The sequence below is a fragment of the Tyto alba genome, unplaced genomic scaffold, assembly GCF_018691265.1.
Source record: "Tyto alba isolate M040663 unplaced genomic scaffold, T.alba_DEE_v4.0 Super-Scaffold_14, whole genome shotgun sequence".
NCBI lineage: Eukaryota > Metazoa > Chordata > Aves > Strigiformes > Tytonidae > Tyto > Tyto alba.
Genome location: NW_024881276.1, coordinates 55,509,530 through 55,530,114, shown reverse-complemented (window position 1 = coordinate 55,530,114; position 20,585 = coordinate 55,509,530). Strand labels below are relative to the sequence as shown.

The 20,585-nt window shown below is 44.8% G+C and overlaps 1 protein-coding gene across 1 annotated transcript in view; it reads left to right on the top strand.

Moving 5' to 3' along the window:
* Positions 1-1,170: 1,170 nt before the first annotated feature.
* LOC104363821 (limbic system associated membrane protein) overlaps positions 1,171-20,585 on the top strand; it is a 1,022,402-nt gene continuing 1,002,987 nt past the window's right edge. Inside the window, exon 1 of the mRNA XM_042788682.1 lies at positions 1,171-1,614. Within this exon, the coding sequence (XP_042644616.1) occupies positions 1,548-1,614 (67 nt within the window). The 5' untranslated portion in view covers positions 1,171-1,547. The remainder of the gene's footprint in view (positions 1,615-20,585) is intronic.

The following is a 20,585-nucleotide window of genomic DNA, read 5'->3' as shown; positions in this document are numbered from 1 at the left end:
GGTGAGGGGGGGATTTTGGAGACAGCAGACAACAACCCTCGGGGTGGCAGGCTTGATGCGTTCTGTTTGCAGAACAGCTTGCTCTACAGCAGTCTAATAAGAAATACTTCTGGAGCGACATCATTAGTGACAAGGATCCTACACACCTTTCCTACATATGCATGCTCACCTTGGCGTCCTGCATCTGCAGTGTGGAAATTGGAGATTGGTATCCTTTAGCGGAGGCATCCTCGTGGGCTGCCATGGTGATGACAGCGAAGGGGGGCAATGTAGCCTCAAGAAGGACCACCGGGCTGGGTGGGCAGCCCACCTGGGCTGTCACACTGCATCCCAGGGACTGGCCTCTGAAAAGTTGCGCAGTCGCACTGCCTCCACGTCCCCAGCTGCAAAAGGACACCCTTTTGTGAAATGCCTGGGGATTGACCAACAAAAAGCCCCTGTTTAATGTTAAGTAGTACTTCATTGCATCTGTTGCTCTCACCAGAGTCAATGATTTTAGGGGGAAACAGTGCTACAGAAGTTAATTACTCCTCGGGTAAAAAAGTTCATGCTATGTATGGTAGGAGGAACCTGTATTTGAAAGGAGAGGGGTAGTGGGAGAAGCTGTCTCTGAGCAAACAGTGACTCTGCAAGCTGGTTTTCCTACACAGAAGGATTCCTTCTGGTCCCTCTGAAATTGCACGAAAGTCACAGGAGATCCAGCAAAGATTAATGCAGCCTGATGCTTGCTATTTTTCCTGGAGGCCTTGGCAGCTCTGTAATTACAATCAGTGCGTCTGAATCTCCCTCTGGCCCCTGTGTACTGCCCAACAGTGACACCAGCATCAGGGAGACCCTTGCTTCAGATTTTGTCGAGCAGAACTCTGCTGAGAAATCAAACGTGCCCTGCTGCATTTCTTGTGGCGATGAGCAACATTCCTTTGCTGAATAATCTCCCCCTGACAGCTGCCGCTGGAGCCTTAGGGACTCCTGAGCCCAGCGTGGCTCATAGACCTGTGATCCAAGAGATACATTTGCAGAGGAGTGAGAGAACCATATTTCTATAGCATAACATATATATATTTATATATATAAAAATAAAATAAATGAGCTGGCTTGCAACACTAGGTGGCAGAGGTGGGATCTTTTCTGCTCTGAGCGCTGTCCTATAAGGCATTGCTTGTTTAAGTACAGTCGCATTTAGTTGGAGCTGCAGGAGAGAGACAGAGAGATTCTCTGTGTTTACAGCCAGCGCAGGCTACGGCGAGCATCTAACCTGGCCCCCCCTTTCTCCAGCACTTGAAGGGGAGAGTGCGAGGTTATTTGGGAATCTGGCCACCGTGGGTCAGCTTTCGCTGCGACCGGATTGTCAGAGCTGGTAAAGCAGAGCCCAGGGGGACTGAAAAGAGACACGAATCCCATTTTCTCTGAGAAAAGAGAAGGGGCGGGAAAAAAAAAAAAAAAAAAAAAAAAAAAAAGAAAAAAAAGAAAAAAAAGATAAATTGAGAGAGAGAGAAGCGAAGAGACGGAGAAAAAGGCAGAGGAAGCGGAGCGAGTGAGAGAGAAGCATGAGGACCTACTGGCTGCACAGTATCTGGGTGCTGGGATTCTTCCTGTCCCTCTTCTCCTTGCAAGGTATGTGATGAGTTCTTTCTTGCAACCTCCTCAAAACCTTCTGCTTGAATTGAGGCTGATGGACCGAGGATGGCCTGAAATATGGAGCTGGAAGCTGGAGCTTCCTCTTCCCCCCCTTCTCCTCCAAACCTTCCCCCCCCACCCCCCACCCCCCCCTCAGGAAATAAGCCAAGGAGAGATCACTGCTGGTGAATCCTATGGTTAGAGGGCACTGCATGTGACTGACTGTGCTGCTGTATTTATGCTTTCGCAGAGGGGGAGTTGTGGGGGGCACAGCAAGATTTGCAAAGGAAAAGAGGGGTGGGTGAAGGTGGGTATCCCCTCCATCCACAGCCACTATTTCTCAGCACTTTGGGTCACAAGTACTGATGGTCTTGGAATCTTTACCTTCCTGAGGAGACCAGTGTTAAGTTTGTTGTGTTTTTTTTTTTTTTTTTTCCTGTTTTATTTTTATTTTGGATTTACCCGGAGAGGGGGAGGTTAGAGGAACCTCTATGCCTCTGATCTGTCTGCAAAAACACTATGTCCTTCCCCTCCACCAGGGATAAAAAAAAAAAAAAAGAGAGTGATGGAAGAAAGACAGAAGAAAATTTGTTGGGTATGGGGTTTTGTTCAGTGGAGAATTGCCAGCTGGGTTTCTTGCTTTAAGAGCCAAGTGTGAGTATGGAATTTAGTTTGAAGTGATGACAGGCATGCTAGCTGGTTTTGAGATGCTTTCTGTAAACAGGAGTTAAGGGTTAATGCATCCCATGCTGTATGTATAAATACATGTCACACATGTACATATAATCAGAGCCTCCAAATCGTAGCTTGTACATGATCCACACTCATTTATACGCACCAGCGTTCCTTTGCACATACACACACACATATACACACTCATGAATATAGCAGGGAAGATGAATAAACTCACTCTGGCACATGCAGTTCTAGCTCTCTAGCACATGCAATTCCTGGAGTGCCAGTCTGCCTCTCTTGCACTCACGTTCTCTCTTCCTCTCTCCCCCCACCTCCTTCAAGCCTTTTCTTGTGCGCTCTCTTCATCCTGCACACTAGTGTTCATGGTTGCTTGCATATAAAAACCCCTTGCCTATCCTGCTGCACCAGCCTTGTGAGCCTGCATGCATGCACACGTATACACACACAGAGGTGAATATATACATAAAGAACATACAGGTACTCTACCTGGCCTACTCTGTGCCTCACGGTCTTGCATTCCCAGTGAGCTGCACCCGTAGAGGGTATCTCGCTCTGACTGCCCCCACCACACACAGAGCCCTTTTCTCTTGTGCATATTAGTGCGTGAGTGCTGTGCATGGAGATATGCCCAGTCACAGCACCCTCACTTCGCCTTAGCTCCTACTTTTACACAGAGTCTTGCATGTACTGTCTTCTTCTATTTTGCATCTACTAAGCAAATTCCCATACGGGCATGCTCCCTGACAGACACACGCTTTCTGTTGCAGCCTCACACTTTCCTGTCACTACTGCAAGCACTCACTATGAAATCCCTCATTTTTTGCCACCTTCTCACATTTACCAAGTGTTCCTTTTCATACAGCCTCACTTCTTCTGTTTCTGGGTTACGTACACATGCTTTTCACTGTCACATATTTTCTCTCAAACTTGCATTCTCGGAACTCTGGATTGTGAATCCAGCACCAGCACCTTTCAGCTGACTTCCTCGCTGTGAAGTGGCTATTTCTGACAGGGGAGGAGGATTTTTTCCACCACATAGGATGTACGTGGGGCAAGAGGAGAACCAGTACTTGTGTAACATAAGTACCTAATGTCCGCAGTGAAGTTGCGTAGTTTGATGTGAACTTCCCTCTCCTCCGGAGGAGTAGGCACAGACCTATCAAGGAAGACAGACACTGGCAAATCACGCTGACTCACAACATTGCCTCTCTCTCTCTGATGCATGTTTCCTAGCCTGTAGTCAATGGCACTTGCTCCACGCAGTGTTTCCAAGTCACAAGCCTTCCCCGAGTGCCAACCAGAGCATCCTGATGCTAGCACAACTAGGAACTGGTTTAGTCCTTTCTTACAGCTGTAGCTTATGCCAGGCTATAGGCATTTATAGGCTTTTACATTCTGTTTTAGTGGGTTACTACTGATACAGTTGTATCAGCCCCATCTGTTCTGATTTTGAAGGCATCAGGGAAGGTCCTTTGAGGGCTGTCTTCCCAGGTATCCTCTGAGAAGGCAGAGGCAACACAGTTGCCTTCCCTGGGTTTTGGGATGGGATGGGGACGGTTTGAAAATCTGGAGCTGCTTTTTCTACTGCTCCCAAACTTCAGATGTGATATAAACCAGACCACTGCCGGGTCTAGCTTCGTAGCTGGCAGTGATTTCCTTTCCCTGGTCTGGAGGGCGAGAGGATGGGGAAGCAGGAATGTTGGGGCTGCATGGGAGGAGCAGGGCACCTCACGAGCAAGCCCAAAGATACCTGCAGGAGTTTAAAGGGGGTGGGAAAATAATGTGCTCTTAAAATAAATAAATAAACCCCAAACAAAACCCCACTTATTTCAAATTAATTGTTATTCACTGAAAGATGTGTTAACAAGCCTTGGACACTTCTGTAACCGTGCCATGCACAACTCTGTGGAGTTCTTACCCCAGAAAACCGCAGTAGTGGCTCTGAGAGGCAGTGACCCCATTCGGACGGCTTCCAAGCGCTTTCTGAGCGCATCCCTCCCCAAGCCAGCCAGCGGAGCCTGCACCTCTGCAAGCTATCCAAAACTTGCGCGGGCCTTCTCTCCCTCTTTTCCTCGCTGTCCACTTGCAGGGGGGTCCGGGTGAACACGACAGCAGCTCCTCTTTTCCTGTTCTCCCAAAGCCGCCCAAGGTGGGGGCGAAGGGGAGCGATGCCGGCGCTGCTGGGCACGGCCGAGCTGAGGCGGAATAGCAGGGGCCGGGGTGCAGGGGAGGGAGCGCAGCTGAGGCTGGCAAGGGACCTGCGGGCTCCACGGTGCCAAGTGGCCAACGCAGGCTGCCTCCTCCTGCTCCTCTGCCAGGGGATATGCAATGGGATGCCTGTCCCCCGCCTGCCTGGGCTGGGGGGCTTTGGCACAGAGGCAGGCTTTGCTCCTCCTCTAGGTTAGAGGCTCTGAGTCCTGTGAGGAGGATGATTTTCTTTATTATTTTATTTTTTTCTATTTATTTTTTTTTTATATTTTTGGCCTGATCACTATGTTCCCTTAATTTCGTGGTTCGGGATTCTTGCGTCTCCTTGCTGCCGCGGCTCCAGTCCTCATCCGGAGGCAGGTGGCTCAGAGGCGGGACGGTTGTTCCTCCTGCATGGTGCACTGGCCTCCCTGCCCCGTGGGGCCTGGGGGAATAAAAGTACCCCCACACCCCAGCACTGCTCTGGGTGGGATTTTCTGGTGGCATGCTGCAGCTTTTCCCTTGAATGGATTCGTCTCTTAGCATGCTGTGCCTCATAGTTTCTGCTAAAAATCAGATTCTTGAATGGGACTCAAAAGCTGAATTTTTCTTTTCCTTTTTTTTTTTTTTCCCCAAGTCAAAAATTGGGTGTGTGGGGAGGAGAAGCAAATGATTCGGGTCTATCAAAAATTGAATTTTAATCATTTAGAAAAATTTTGTGTTGATGTTTTCACTTTTACCTACTATTACTCTAACTTAGCTGTCAATATGAAAAGTAAGTTTGATTTACACCCCAAGCATTTTATTTAAAAAATGAATACTTTGACAAATTATACATTTTCCTCATCATTGCTTTACATTGAAAATTCTTCTAAACAAACTCTTTCCCTTGAAAAATAACAGCTGTTTTAAATCAGTAATTTGCTAAAAGATCCCTGCTTGTTTTAATGAATGTCCCCTACAACCCCACCTCATCGGTTAATTGCAGGAGATTTTGTGCTTTTAAAAAATATATAAGATACCTCTAGAGCTAATTTAGTGAAGTAGATGCTTTAGGAAAGGACACGCAGAATTGGTCTGCATAGTACTGGCAGCATTTGCTTATAATGTATTTTTTGAGCTGCTCAGAGGTGTTTGTAAAGGGGGAATGAGTCTGATGAAAGAAATCACAGCAGCACTCGGGTAAGTGGAGAAGGGTGCTTTAGGTTGGTATGCAGTACAAATGTTATCTGTAAAGTCTCATGTTTTATACTGTTACTGGGAAATGTGGGTGTGAAAAATGATGTGTTTGTAAATGCTTCAGGTTTGTGCAATCTATATGGATGGAAGCGTGTACCCAAGTGTTTCTGTGCTGATAATGTGTAATGGATGGGGAGAACAGCGGGAGGAGTAGGAACGTGTGTGTGTGTGTGTGTGTGTGTGTGTGTGAGTGGTGACATTGTGGTGTATGGGTAACAGTGTGGGGTGATTGTGATGCAGTTGGATAACATTTAGATATTGTCGGCTGGAGAAAAAAAAATACTTTTCCTGCTCTGGTGAATATACCTTTTGTTCTATCAGTTTACAACTCTCTCTGTTGAATAAGGCAGGGGAAGCTCTCGCAGGCTGGACTGTATTGATGAGGTAACAACTCACTCAGCTGCCTTGCATTCCCTTAAATGATGAAGAGGTTCAATACCTGAAACAAAACACTTTTCTTGTAGGCTTTAGACAGGGAAGAGGCAGAGAAGGCTTTTTATCTGCAAACAGGGAGCATTAAAAAGATATCCCAAGTGTTTCTTCTAGTCCTATCCCACTGATTGCAGACCATTTGAGTCAATAATTACCACAACAGTAAGGACCCATTTCCCCTAGCTGTTATAAATTTCAGCACTCAGCTACCTACTCAGGAGTCTTTATTATGCTAAGTAGAAACTTGCCTCATCTTTTAGTCTCTGAGATCTCCTCTCACGTAAGAGTTTTACTAGTTTTGTAACAAATAGTTTACCGCCTATGTTTGTGGGCCTCCCTTTCAGCCTGCAGCACCCATGTGCATGCTAGTGTCCTGAGACAAGTTCTTAGGGTGTTACTCTTTCCACCTCCTTCTTTGCCTCCAAGCAATAGAGCTCCTTCCAGTCAGGGTGAGCAGTATGTCTGACATCATCCTAGGCTGATGGCAGAGCCGATGCTTTAGAAGTTCTCATCCCTGCTGTGCCTCCTGCTAGCAACTGTGTTCCTTCTGGGTATGCCACGGCCCTTGCTTTGCTTGGGCGGACTGTCCCCTTCCCTCAACAGATGGACACTGTGCAAGAGACAGTTGTTTAGGAATGGGTTAAAGTGGGGATATTACTGTGCGGGTCCAAACTTGATGTAGCAGCTGCCTGGTGTTCTGTGCAGTCACCTGGAGAGGCTGGTGTGGCAGGGCAGGCTGGTGATGAGGGGCTGTAGGGCTGACCTGTAAGGTGAAAACTGGTGGTGAAGGGTGATTAAGAGTAAATGCAAGGGAAGCCTCCTTTTCTGGACAGATCTGAATACCTGATGGGCTCTTTTGTGAAAGAGGATCAGCTGAGGTTGTTGGCTGACAGAGGTTGATAAAGGACTGAAGAATCTGAGTGAAATCCATAGTGGTGCTGGACAAAGGCATCCTGGAAGAGTCTTGGGAAAATCTTCCATGTGTGCCTTTGAATATGTGGGCATGTGCTTTACCAAAGATTGTCTCCTTTGCATGCAGGGTGCTGCTGGCATGGTGCAGAATTTTGCTGCCTGCAGTCCCTACAGGAAGTACGAATCTTTGCCTCATCAGTAGCCCCTTTTCCTTAAAGAAGTGTGTGACGTGGTTTTATGTGCTGTTCAGACTCAAAGAGCAGTGGCTTTGACAGCTGATGTGCTCTTTTTGTTGTCACTTTATCTAGGATAAAATCAAAAATATCAAGCACAGCAAAGACCATCTTGTCCCACTCTGAGGAGTAGATTGAGGGCGTGTGTGGGTGAGCGTGTGAGACAAGGTCCTCTCCTGGTGTCAGGGAAGGGCAGAGATCCCTGCAGGCATCATGGAAAAAAAGAAGAAATGCTGGGAATTTGTGATTCTTGAAGAAATGGGTGGGGGGAAAAAGAGCAACCTGGGCTTGATTCTGTGCTATGCCACTGCACTGTGGTGCTATGGTTGATGCAGGATATGGTGGAAGCTGAGGCAGTTCCCTCTGAGCATCCTCCAGCAGGTTGCCTGCCAGGGGCTGCTGCTTTAATTTCTCTGAGCCAAGTGAGTGTTCTCCCTGGCGAAGGCTTGCAGGACCTCACAGTGAAGTGTCTTGCGGGCCATATCTTCTGTCTTAAAGTTCTTGGAAAAAAACTGTGTGACTACCTGCTGAGGGAAAAGGGCCCTTTACACTAGACCTGCTAATTGGTCACCCGTAAACACAGAATAGGACGTTGCTATGGTTGTCAGCTGCAGAGGTACTGGACTCAGTTGAATGGCATCTCTGGGAGATGGTTTTAGAGGCATGCTATGATATACATATTGAATTAAGGCAGAGTGGTGTGGTGTGTTTTTTTTTTTTTTGAGGGGTTGGTTGTTTTGTGTTTTGTTTTTTTTTTTTTTTTTTAAAAAAAAAAAAAAGAAAGAAAAAAAAAACAAATAACATCAGAAGGTAGGCTTCAGAGGATGGATTTTGGCTTAAAGCAAAGGTGAGTATAATCGGATCTGTGGGCTTACAGTCTGGGATTTTGTTGTTCCTAAATTATATAAAGCATCCAAAAGGAACTCCTGAAGATGGCTTGTTCTTGGAACCTTTTCCCTTCCCTAGGCTCTGTTTCTGTGTGACCTCATGGATTCAGGTTTCTTCATTTCTTTCAGGTTTGTCACAGCTCTCCCACAAAGGGGGTGGCCCACTCCTTTTCTGATGATGTGTTCTTGGCTATTATTGGGAGGGGGAACGTGTGGCAGGCAGGTGATGAGCAGCAGGATGAGGGACAAAGCAAGCAAGGAGACAAATGGAAGGCTGTGGAGCTTTCCAAACAGGAAATCAATAGTATATCAGTACGCAGCCACTGGGATATGAGTATGCAATGTAAGTGTGTGATCACAGCTCCCTCCCCTCTGCCCCTTAGCACTTACATTAATGGTGAGTTGCAGGCTGGAACCAATTAATCCTTACAATCTGCTAGGACAATAACTATTAATATTCTTGTTCATGCAGTCTGGCTGCTGCACCTGCATGGAGCCTGGCTGTGCTTGGCCCTCACCAGTTGACCCAAAGGTGCATCAAGAGGGAGAGCAAAGATCTTTCTGACCATGAGCCTTGCAGCCAGTGCAGTGTGTTACCTGACTTGTGTGGGTGTCAGTGAAGCTCACCGTGGGGATATACTTGAGTGTCTGATGAGGAATTTGTAGGTGAGGGCTTGCCTGCAGGAAGGAGGGGTTATTTCAAGGGGCATCTGTGGGGTTTTTGATGTGTAAATGTGTTTAGACTTGTGTCATTGTGGGTGCATCTGCTTGTCTGAGTATCTACTCTGCCTCCTAAAGTGACTTTATTGTACAATGGGATCGTTTATATCACAACATTCAGTTTTATTTATGCCTGTATACATGATCTGTGCATGAAGGTGTGACCAAAGCTCTTTGAATATCTCTTCTTTGACTTTTGGGAAGATGCACATACAAAACAAGATGATGTTGGATATATATATGCGTGTGCATGTGTTTGAATGCGTGCATGTGACAAAATGCATAAGTTGTGTGTAAAAATGCTTGTGCCATGTTAACAAACCTGGTTCAGAGCTGTGTTTTGTACAAGGGAGATGTTATGAAATGCTAGTTCAATAGGTGAATGCAGCATGATTACTCATAGGAATATCTGCATAGCTATATATGCTTTTGGAGTGACCATTATTCATAGCAGATTTGCATCCTATCTTGACATGTCAAGTGATTGTTGCAGTGAAACAGAATTGTTACTGTGGTTTGGCTACCCCTCCTCATCTTTTTGTGATAGACTCGGTGTAAGGTTGCAACTTAGTCATGTTTCAGTCACCTGGTCATGAAATATAGTGGAAAGGACAAGTCTGAGAGTATCTGGGAACAGGAGAAGGAAGAGGATAAAAGGAGGCTTTCTTACATGCACAAGCTGCGCTGTTTTAATTAGACCAACATATTCAGAAATAGTACAACCTGAGTGAGCCAACCTTTCTTACGTTGCTATACTATTGTGTGCCGTGTGAGCAAAGGGTTTCTGGGCTGGATGGAACCTGAACCAGTAAACCAGCAATTCTGCACTTTGGCTGTACCCATATTAACACAACCTTGCTAGGTCAACTACCTCAACAGCACGGATTCTGTCAAGCATGGCCATGTTTTGTCAAGTCTCAGGTTTAGGTAGCCGAGTAAAAGCAGGATAGAACTGACTGCAGGCATGCTCCTGTGAGATGTTCTGCACTTCTAGATCTTCTGTACAAGGAAGGAAAATATCTGTCTTGAAGAGTTGTGCTGTATCAGGGTTAGGGCTTTTATTAACAGTAATTTCTCAGTGATGCAAAGAAAATTCTTAATCATACTAGCTAAAGTGGTGTAAAGAGCTGCTTCTAGTCTACGCCTGCTAAGAGAGGGGAGATAAGAAATGGTGAGAGCTAAAGTGAAGGCATTGAACCTATCCTCCATTTTCATGTATCCTAGGTGTTTAATGGTGACTGGTTTGTGTACTATCCAGCAGCCACAGAGCTGCAACAGATTGAGCGGCTAATAAAAAAAAAAGTCAGGCTGCAGCATGAAGTAAATGAGCTGTGGCATTGCCCCAGAGGGACCTAGAGCTAAGGTCAGCAGTACAGAGTCTTCCTTCTCTTCTAGTCTGCTGTGTGCATAGAGGAAAGGGAGAAAAGGCCATTCTGGATGGCCCTGCTCTGTCTGTGCTGATGTAAAGCTTTGTAGCATCAGGCTTTTCTTCAGGCTTCAAGGGGCCTCATTAGACCCCTGCCTGTAGGCTCTGTTCATCCCCTGGTCAACCTGAATAGTTTCTGGTCTCTTTTCCTCCTCCTGCTGCCCAAAACAACCCAACCAACCACAAAAGGTGAACCAAGACATCCTAAGAGGTCCTTGGTGCCAAAGGTTGCTTGAGCTGCTGTGAAGGAAGAATGATACTGTGAAAGGTACTGGGGAGGCAGGAGAGAGACTCTATGCTTTTGCTTTCTTTGCCACATAACAGGGATCCTTAGAGTGCCATTTCTGAGGTTCGTGTAGACCTGGGGATGCTATATGTGAAGGGGCCTTGAAAACCTTGATCTTGAAGAACCCTTCTCATGGAGCTGCTGCTTTTCCTTGGTGCCTTGGCTACCCCACAGATGTGCTGGGAGGTGACAGGAACCTTGACAAGTTTCTTACTGAACTTTGCCTGAAGTTCACCAGAAATTTGTTAAAGCAAATGAAGTTTTGCAGAATGTTTCTGTCTCACTGAATTGGCATTTTTCTAATAAGGAAAAAAAGGTGTTTTGTTGGAAAAATTCCAACTTGAATTTCAAGAACAGAGTGCTTAAAGGCTTTTCTGTGATGTGTTATCTTCTCTCATAAGATTACATCAAAGTCTCAACTAACATCTAAAACAAAAATGTTCTGAAAATTGTGGCCTTTGTAGGTGTGATGAAAAACTTGAAAATATAACCTGAGTGCAGCCACTAGCTGGTGTCTGTCTTGGGTCTGCAGAGAGCTGAAAGACCATCCTCAGGTATATATCACCCTGTTTATTTCCCTGGAGTGTTAGGTCTGACCTTCTGCTAATGCCTCTTTGAGAAAGCCTTCAATACAGCCAGCAAAGAGTGTGGTGGTCTTGGTCCTCTCAACCAAGGGTTAGAGGCAGTTTCCCTGAGGGGAAAATGCTCAAGGAAGACACTGATGCTGTGCTTGCCTCATTGGCTCAAAAGTAAGAGTGACCCTTTTTTGATGGGATCTGCCACTGCTTGATGGGACTGGAACCTAAGGAGTATGCATCAAGGGGAAGGGTTTTATGTTATGCTGTAGATTGCGTTTGTGTTGGATAATGGGAACGTTTGTTCAGCTTGGACTGTGACCATTTCTGGACAGACTGGGATCTGTAAAACTGGAGAAAACAGTGGGCCAAATTGACAAGATGACTCATTTAAACAGGAGTTGTAAAGGCTCTACAGGATATCTACCCCCACTTTTGTCTGGAATTGGATTTCCTCGAAAGAGGCCCAGCTGATGTCACTGGTGAGGAAGGAATGATCACTGTGCTAGGACTTGCGTACTATAGTCATGTCATGTCTGAACCAGAGGATGAGCATGTGCATGTGTCTGTGTGTGCATGGCATGTGCGGGGCCTGTGCTGTGATCACCGGAATTACAGTCTAGCCAGATAACGAGCTGTTGTTGTTTACAGCGCTTGGTTCCGGGCACTTCAATTCCAGAAAGATGTAAACAAAATTAGAGGGAATTCAGAGGATTGCAAGGAGAATGATTAAGGGGCTGGAGGGACTGACTTATGAGGAATGCTTGTGAGAGCTAAATATATAGCTGTTTTGGCTAAATGACTAAAGAGGAGCTATGCTAATGATCTAGGCACACTGGGAAGGCGTGAAGAATTGTCTAATGTGGACTTAGAGCTAGAAGTGTCTCTCATGGTACAAAATTTGGAAGAGGGAAAAAAATTGGCAGGAGAGAAAAATACTTAATGGAAGGAAGAGATTAGGTGGTGAAATAGCTTTGTTAAGAATTGTTGCGGAATTGCTGTCATTTGGGATATCTGAAGTTTGGCTGGGCAGAGCCCTGGAGAATAATCCATGCACTACAAGCTTGAAAGGGTCCCTTGAGAGAAAGTCTAGATGCCTTAATAGATTTTTATGCTGTCATTAATTTCTGAATCACAGCTAATACTTCCAGTCTGACAAAGAACCATATTCTTTAAAGCATTTTTCTTTCTTGTCTTATATTATTTCTGCTGTGACGCAGATACTGGCGTAAGACAGACTCATGAGGAAGTCTTCTGCTATATTAACAAATGAAATACTTGTCCGAGTTGAGCAGTTGATAACATTTTTTTTTCCTCTTTCCTTTATTGGGGTGTTCATTCATGTTTGTCTGATAGGTAGGCAAAGGCAGCCTGCTGGACAACCAATAAGAGGAAATCCCAGTATATGTAACCTTGTCCTATAAGCTATGCAAGGTTTCGACAGGTTTCCCATTGCCAGTTATATATACCCTCTGCTCTTTATTGCACACATTTTCAAAATGGTAACTGAACAGAGGACTAGTCCCTTCAGGCACAGAAAGCTGATGTAGTTGAGCTTGTAGCATTCCTGGTGAGATGAGCCCTCCCAGGGCCATCTGTGAACTGGAGGGAGGTGGGCCTATGAGGGAGGCAGAGGTGGAACGAGATGACCAAGTTGATCGGTGATGGGTAGGAATTGGCCAGCTGGTTTGCTCTTATCTTGCTTACAACAGGAACTGAATACTGAAGGATAAATGGGTGGTGTTGGCTCCTCAGTTCAACACTTTTTTTTGGGAAGAGAACAGGCTGAATTGACAGCAAGTTTTGTAGTGGTTGCTGTGCTGGCTGGCACCATGGACTTCGAGGTAGAAGGTCTTGCAACTTGAGTGAAAGAGCCAGGATACATAATGGGAATTATCCAGACTGAAGATTATCTGTGCCATGGATGCAGACCCAAAGAGAGTTCATCATAGTTTATTAGCTCAGGTGCAAGACTATGCAAATTTCTCCCCATTTCCTGGCCAGGAATCAAGGAGCACTATTTTGCATTGCATGTAGTCCAGACTGGTTAAATGTTGCTGGATCTTCCCAGTCTGTGCAGGGCCAGTTTGAGGGTCGTAGCAGCCCAGACCAGCAGTGCCAGGGAACAAGGTGTAGAGACAGCTGACTCTGTTTGGAAATCGATGCTTCTTAGCTTGGATTTATGACTAGTCTTGGTATGTGCAAGGTGCCTGTTGGTAATGACATCTTTACCCCATGTTCCCTAGCAGAGTGGAAGAGCTTCTTAGCTCAGATTGATGCAATGGGAGTGCAGTTGGTCTCTGGCCCTGAACCAGAGATGAGGAACTTTGCAGACTTGAGTTGTCGGAACTGAACTTCCTGATTTTTCATGTTATAATCTCCTCTTTAAGAAATATGTAAGTCCTGGGAAGAATAGGAAATCCATCTTTTTCTTTAGAGTTAGTTGGCTGCATTTTATACCAGAATGGGAAAACTGGGAGATGTGAGAAATTCATTAAAGGATGAAGGAAGGGAGAAGATTGGAGACTCCAAAGGTGAGAATCTGTGTTGGCAGAGATGAGTTGCTCATGGATGGTAGGATGCATGCTTGTGAAGACTGAGAACTTGAAATACGGGCCCAAAGACCAAAGAACTTACTGGTTTTTAGGTATTTAGACAATCTATGTACCCTCTAGTGGCATAACTCATGGGGGTAGATAGAGAGCTACTGCTGCTACCATTAATCAAAGGCAGTATCACTTAAAAAGCTGGACTGTATGCTTGGAGCCCGAAGGATGAGGGTTCTCAGTTCTGGCTCACCGCAGAGAGAGGAGTGGAGTGAGAGATAATTTGTCTAGTAATTGTGTTTGTTGCATGCAGCAAATGGATTTGTTACAGCACCTTTTAATCATTGTTCTGTGGGATTTTGTTAATCTCATTCTAACCCTGGCAGAACATTTGTCGCTTTGCACCCAGCTGTTGAGTCAGAGCATGATGCTGCCACCTCCTTTAGATATTGGTGCAAAGGCCTAGAATCACGAGGACTTGAAACAGATTCCTGCAACTGGTTGTACAGGATAGAGCTGTGGGATTGCTCTGTGGGTTGCATGAACTGTAACTCTGAAATGAAAAGAGAGACCCAGAATGCTATAAAGAAGAGGGTGGTTGGTGGCAAACTTGTATTGCTGTGTGCTGGATTTTTGAAGAAAAATCTAAGCATCTTTAAGCATTTCAAAGCCAAAATCTAAAATAAGCTAGTGATACATTCTCCAAAATTCCTGGCCTATATATCCAACAGCAGCATTATTTAATAGTGATCTTCATAGCGAGGGAGACTCTTCTCAAACAAGAGGTGAAAAATTTTTTTAGTTTACTGTTAGTCACATGGTTGAACAACATGAAAAAAGTGTATTGACACTATTTCGTATCTGCTTTTGTTAGAAGTCAGAATTGGTGCTGTAAAAATGATCATGCAAATACAGTAAAACAGAGGTTTCTTGGGAAAATGTGGATGTTTAATGAAAATTGGTACAATGAAGGATTTATCATGGTTAGGATGATTTTTCTGAAAGAAGCAGAGACTGATTCTAAGCCAGGGCAATATAAGACATCCAGGTCTACACTTCTGCTCCAAAATAGAGCAGGACCTGGACTCTGAGTATCCCACAGTTCAGAAAGCACATTAATCCCTGGGCTCTTATCTGCTTTGGAGAGGTCTCACTTTTCTCTCCAAGTTGCATTTTGAGCCATCATATATGTTAGAGCTCTGACTTTCAGCTTTGAGTGTGGGGCTTGCATTCATTGCTTGATAGGAGGTGAGCAAAAAGGTCTGCACCTGCCACACAGAGAGAGGGGAAAAAAAGCTCCACACCACCGAAGACACACGAGCTCCGTATCTCCGTGCTTGGCTTGCTGTGCTGAAGGGCAGGCTGTGGGAGAGCCCCCACTTGTCACAGCGGATGGTTGCGAAGTGCTTGTTGGCTCTGTGAGCAGAGGTGGCAGCAGAAAAACACAATCCTTGCAGGTATTTCGGGAGGAAATATAGGAGATGGTGCTGAGGCAGTAAAAGAGCACACCAAACTCCTGCCCAAATCCATGTGTATTGCCCTTGGCAGATTTGGAGGCGGGCAGCTCTGTTGCATTTGCAAAACATACAGTGTCGTGTCTGCCCTGCAGCCTCCAGTCAGTGTGGCCAATTCCTTCTTGCTCCTGATGTTGGCTCACTGGAGCTGCAAGGAAGGGGGAGGCATGGGTCTTTTCTTTCATCCTCCTGCATTAAATGTCAGCCCAATATCCCAGTTTGGTTCCTGCTGCTGAAGCCTTATGACCAAAACAAGGGACTGAAGATGCACTTGTAGCAAAGCAGAGTAGCCCAACAGCTTCTAGGATGTGCAGTTCCTGCACCAGGGTCATACTGAGAAAGTATGACCTGATGTTTGTTAGAAAACATGAATTCTGCATGGGAATTAACATTTTGGTCTGTGGTCTTTGTTGTTGTGCGGTAGAAAGTTGCCTAACACCTCTTGAAGGTGTGTTTTTTTTTTGCTTTTGGGGAGTTCTTTGTGTGGAAAAACAAGGAAGAAAAAAAAGTAGCTGTAAGGGCTATTTGTCTGTTTTAGGTAGACCCAATGTGCAGTTCCTAATCCAATTTCAGGGATCAGAGGCTTCAGGCTGGATTTACAGTCTCTCTCTAGGAGGCTGAAGATGTGTCGTTTGATTTGGTTGTCCTTTTGCAGTACCTATTCCAACTTGAGGGCAAGAAAACTGTAAACTGGTACATTTCTGTGAGGGGAAGAAAAAGGGGAATGAGTTGTAATGCATGTGTCTCTTGATAAAAGACCATTCTGTCCTCCTGAATGAGGATACCTTTACCCTTTTGCTTTTTGCTGGCACTGTGAAATGCAGTTTGTTCCCAAGTGGTTTGTTCCTTTTGTCAAGGGTACTCTGAATAGAGGAGCTTCAATACTCCCCATGATGACAGCAAATTTTTAATGGGGTCTGATCTGGGTCTTAAGGGTTGCATCTGGTTAGCTAGGTGCATTATTTGGCTTGCAGAAGCTGCAGAACTGATATGAGTGCAAGAAGCAAAAGGCCTACCTGGATTCTCAGATTCAGTAGTGTCTTGAAGCACAGGCTTGCAGTTAGAAGAAACACTTTTTCATGTATAAGCTTGGGCACCTCTGAGTTGCAAATAACTAAGAGACAGTAAAACACACATTGCCACTTTCATGGGGACTCTTTTAAAGCTAGAACTGTGCTTTCAATTAACTCTGCTGTACATGGCCAAAGTCGACGCTGCATAAAACTTTGATAATTTCAGATTTTAAAAATGTATCGGAAAGACTCATTCGTACATCTTCACTGAAAATTTCATGAATTGCACATTTCCTGGTGTTAGATGTTCAATAAACTTAAATAATGCAGCAATTTACGTCTAAAAGGTTTGCTTTAAAACTGAAGACTGGCTACTTCTCTTCTGGATTGAGAGCAGCTCTCTCTTTTTATTGTCTTCAACAATTAGAATGGACGCTTTTTTCTGAAATTGTTGGAGATCTGTACTGACCACTTTGTAGCAAAGCTCTGACATCAGGAAGAACGTTAAGGCATCAGCGTATAGCTGGACATAAATGTATCCTGCTTGTTGCATTTTTGTTCCTTTTGTGGGCATAAATGTTGAATCTATTGAGAAATTTTTCCATCAACTTTTCTGTATTTTAGCGTATTTTCAGCTAATTGGGGAACTTGAGGGTAGAGGGCAGAGCAAGCTTGTGTTAAACCAGTTTGTGAAATCAAGGATGGCAGTTATTAGCACAGAGCGCTGCCTGTACAGTAGTCAGGTTGCTGGAAATTTATTCTTAGACATTTGAGACCCCAGGTGAGCTTCCAGTTTGAGAGGATGAAAATATGGGATGTTCTGTCCTTTGCAGATGAGTTCCTGGAGTACCCTGCTTATCTCAAGGGTACTATTTCTATCACCTATACCCAATTTGGTAAACACCGTTTTTTGCCTTTATCTGACTAACCTCAGAAATATCATGTGGTGTGAAGAGGGAGACTTAAAAAAAAAAAAAAAAAAAAAAAAGCTTTCTGGAGCCCTTTCCTCCATTTTAGTAATCTGACTTCAAAGTTTTTCATGGTTACCGAGTTTTCTTATCCTCCTTGTCCTTACTTGCAACCAAGATGAGGACGTAAGCATGCTCTATCACACTCCTGCTTTCCCATAAATGATCTCTGTGCTCCACTATGGATGAGCAGTGATGAGGAAAATACAGAGACCAAGGTACCTATGGCAGTCATGGGACTACTACTGCAGACAAGCATCCATTCTTAAGGTAATGTGCTGGCCATGACAATGATGGTTTGAGAAGCATCTTAAAATTGCCTCAAACATCCCAAGCAGTGCTGCTCATCAGGAGATAGCTTCTACTTCCTCCTGCAATACTGCTTAGTGATTTCCATCACCAATCAAATCTAAGGGTATAAAAAAATAGGGTGCATCCTATCTTAATCTGTCAGCAACTCAACTACAAACTGAAGGTTAAGATGCTTGTTGAAAGTGATGAGGTATGTCAGTGGCATAGCAGAACCTGGAGGGCTCATTGCCTGTCTGGTCCCCTTGCACAGTGCTCTTGTGCCAAGTGCAGGACTCCCCTAGTTCAGATCTCCTTAGGCACTGAAACGGGCAGCGCCGGTGGCAGAAGTGCAGCAGAGAGCTGTGAGGTGCAGGGTAGTGGCCAAGGCTACCTGGTGTCTGTAATGAGATGTGTGGAAGATGTCTAGGGGAAGGAGCAGGGCTGCGTTTGACAGTGGTGTGGGGAAAAGGGGAACAGGAGTGCACCTGACAAGCTTTTGAAGCCTTGTTTGCTTAACGGGAGCTCCTGCAAAGGCACAGGCTGCATAAGCCAGCAACAGAAGATGGCTTCTCCCAGGGCCCTTGCAGCTGCAACAGGCTATGATAACAGAAATTAACTTCATCTCCTTTGTCTTGCTATCCAAGTGCCCCAGAATAGTAGTTATGAAAACAGTGCTGTTTAATATTGTCTTTGATCGAGCAATCCGATGGGAGCCCTGGGCTTGTTCTGCTCGGCTTTGTTAGCTTCAGACCCCAAGGCAACAAGCCGTTGCCTTCAAAGCCTAGGCAGGGCTGCATTAAGTGTGAAGCTCGTAGCAGAAATCCCACTTTGTCAATTCAAATGGCACTCACCTAGCAGCAATGCCTGCATATTTAAATCCACAGCAAAGTGTGGGAAGCAGGGCACACACAGCTATCCCCTCTGGAAAGAGCATGTCTCAGGAGCTGGCAAACAAGGCAACACCCTCAAAAGGAAACAATGCAGGGTGTATTTTTCCTGTTATTATCCAGTTTTAGTATGCTGGCTTTTTTATTTGCTGCCAACTGGCCTCCCAGTACATCTACAGCCATGCAGACTTCAAAGTGTGGCTGCGGGAGGACAGCATTGCTGGAGAAGGAAGTTGCCATTCATCTCCTTCACTTCCCTACAGTAGAGGTGTGTGTCTTTTCTTCAGCTGCCTTGGAGGCACTGTGTGTACACACCTTGACTGAGACCTCCGTTCTGGCTGGGTATAACCACTGGAAGTCACTACTCTGACCTAGTTGGCAGTAGTCGGCTCTTAGAGATACCCGCTATTTCACCAGCAAACAGTATAAAGGTGGTTACTGAAAAAGGTGAATGCTAGTTGTGGTGTGCAGGAAGGCTAATGAGAACCAGGAGGGTAGAAATAGCTCATCTGTTTCTAGATGGGTGATTACCTGAATGCACTGTAACCCATATGGGTCCAGATACAGACACCAATAGTCTCTTTACAGGCAGTGCAGAGAGATGGGACTATGTGCTAAGCCAAGGACCGGTGTAATTCTTTTTGTTTAGTCTCTTTCCTTGCTTCATTACGAGAATCACTCGGCTTTCTTTTCCCCTCTCTTTAAAATAGGGATGCCATCAACTTTTGTTAGGTGGTTGTATGGTCACAAAAGTTATAAATAGGGCAGTGATGCTTCTGATGCCTTGAAGAGCCCACTTGTCAGTTTACTTGGGACTGGTGACCATGGTGCTTAACCTAAGTCTTCATGTCTGTGTAAACTACTTGTAGGGTAGGTTTCATTATGAAATGTCCTGGAACCTGGTGTGCTGCTTCCTATTTTTTTTTTTTTTAATGGGAAATGTGTGGTCCCACTGAAATAAAGGGGTTTTATAATGCTTTAGATACACAATTTATTATAATACAATTTGGGAAGTTGGAGGAGTTTCAGAAGCAAGTAGGTTAGTGATAATATTTCATGTGACAAGGATAACACCTGCCATTACTGTAGTCAGGAGAAGTTTTAGACAGGCTGCATAAACATTTCAGGTATATGTTCTCTCAAATCTGGCATGAGACAATTCATGTTCAGTTTCCAGAACCAGGTGTTCCTGAGCACTGCCTGAGAGAGAAAATAGAACAAGGATCTCTCTTCTGTCCTATCAGTGCTTGTTTGGAGGAGGTCTTGTTATGTGCAGTGATGATGCTTGATGCTTCTCTTTGGTTTAGGAGGCAACCAAAGTGACTAAACCCACAGTGTGCTCTTCCGTATATTTTAGGAAGTAACAGAAAAAAATGCTGGACAGCAGTTGGAGCTCTTTTGAGAGACTCTGATTCATTGCTTGCCTCTTGAAATTATTGCTGTTTCTCTGATCGTGTTCCAGTAGGACTTCTATTTTCTTCTCTGTACCATGTAAGGCAGCACAGTGACAGTGAGAACTTCATTGATCAAACAAGCAAGAGAATCATAAATGATGGCAAAAGCTGTGTTGGTTAAAGGTAACTGAGAACTACAGAGGAGGGAGTTACTTTGTTGTGGTGAAATAATTTATGTTCCCTCTCTGAACCTGCTCAAAAAGTCAAGCACAGTTTAAAAAAGCTCTAGTGAGTGTGAGTGACCCAGGGCTTAGTGTTAAGAGACAAGACTTTGGGGTCCCTATCTAGATTTGTCCTTGATAGGAACTACTGTCTCAGCACTTCATCATCCCCTTCTGTTAAAGGAGCAGAGGGATTTTGGTGAGTTTTAAGATGATGTTTCAGACAGTGAGATGCTGAAGTAGTACAAAGAACTTCAGGTTGTGAGTTAGAGGAGAAAAGATTCAGTGTGTACTTCTAGCTTCAGATATCAGGAAAAGCTCCTGGATGCAAAGAAGGGGGGTGAGGGGCAAAGGAGGCTGGAAATTAAAATAAGCCAATATCCTAAACTATATTTTAATTGAATTTTCAATATCTTCACCTTCGATATTATCATACCAGACATTAAACCCATACGTATTATTCTGTAACCATATAATATCTACAGTAAAAGCACCAGCTATTAAAATGGGATAGTATAAAAAGCTCTTTCAGTATGCCTTC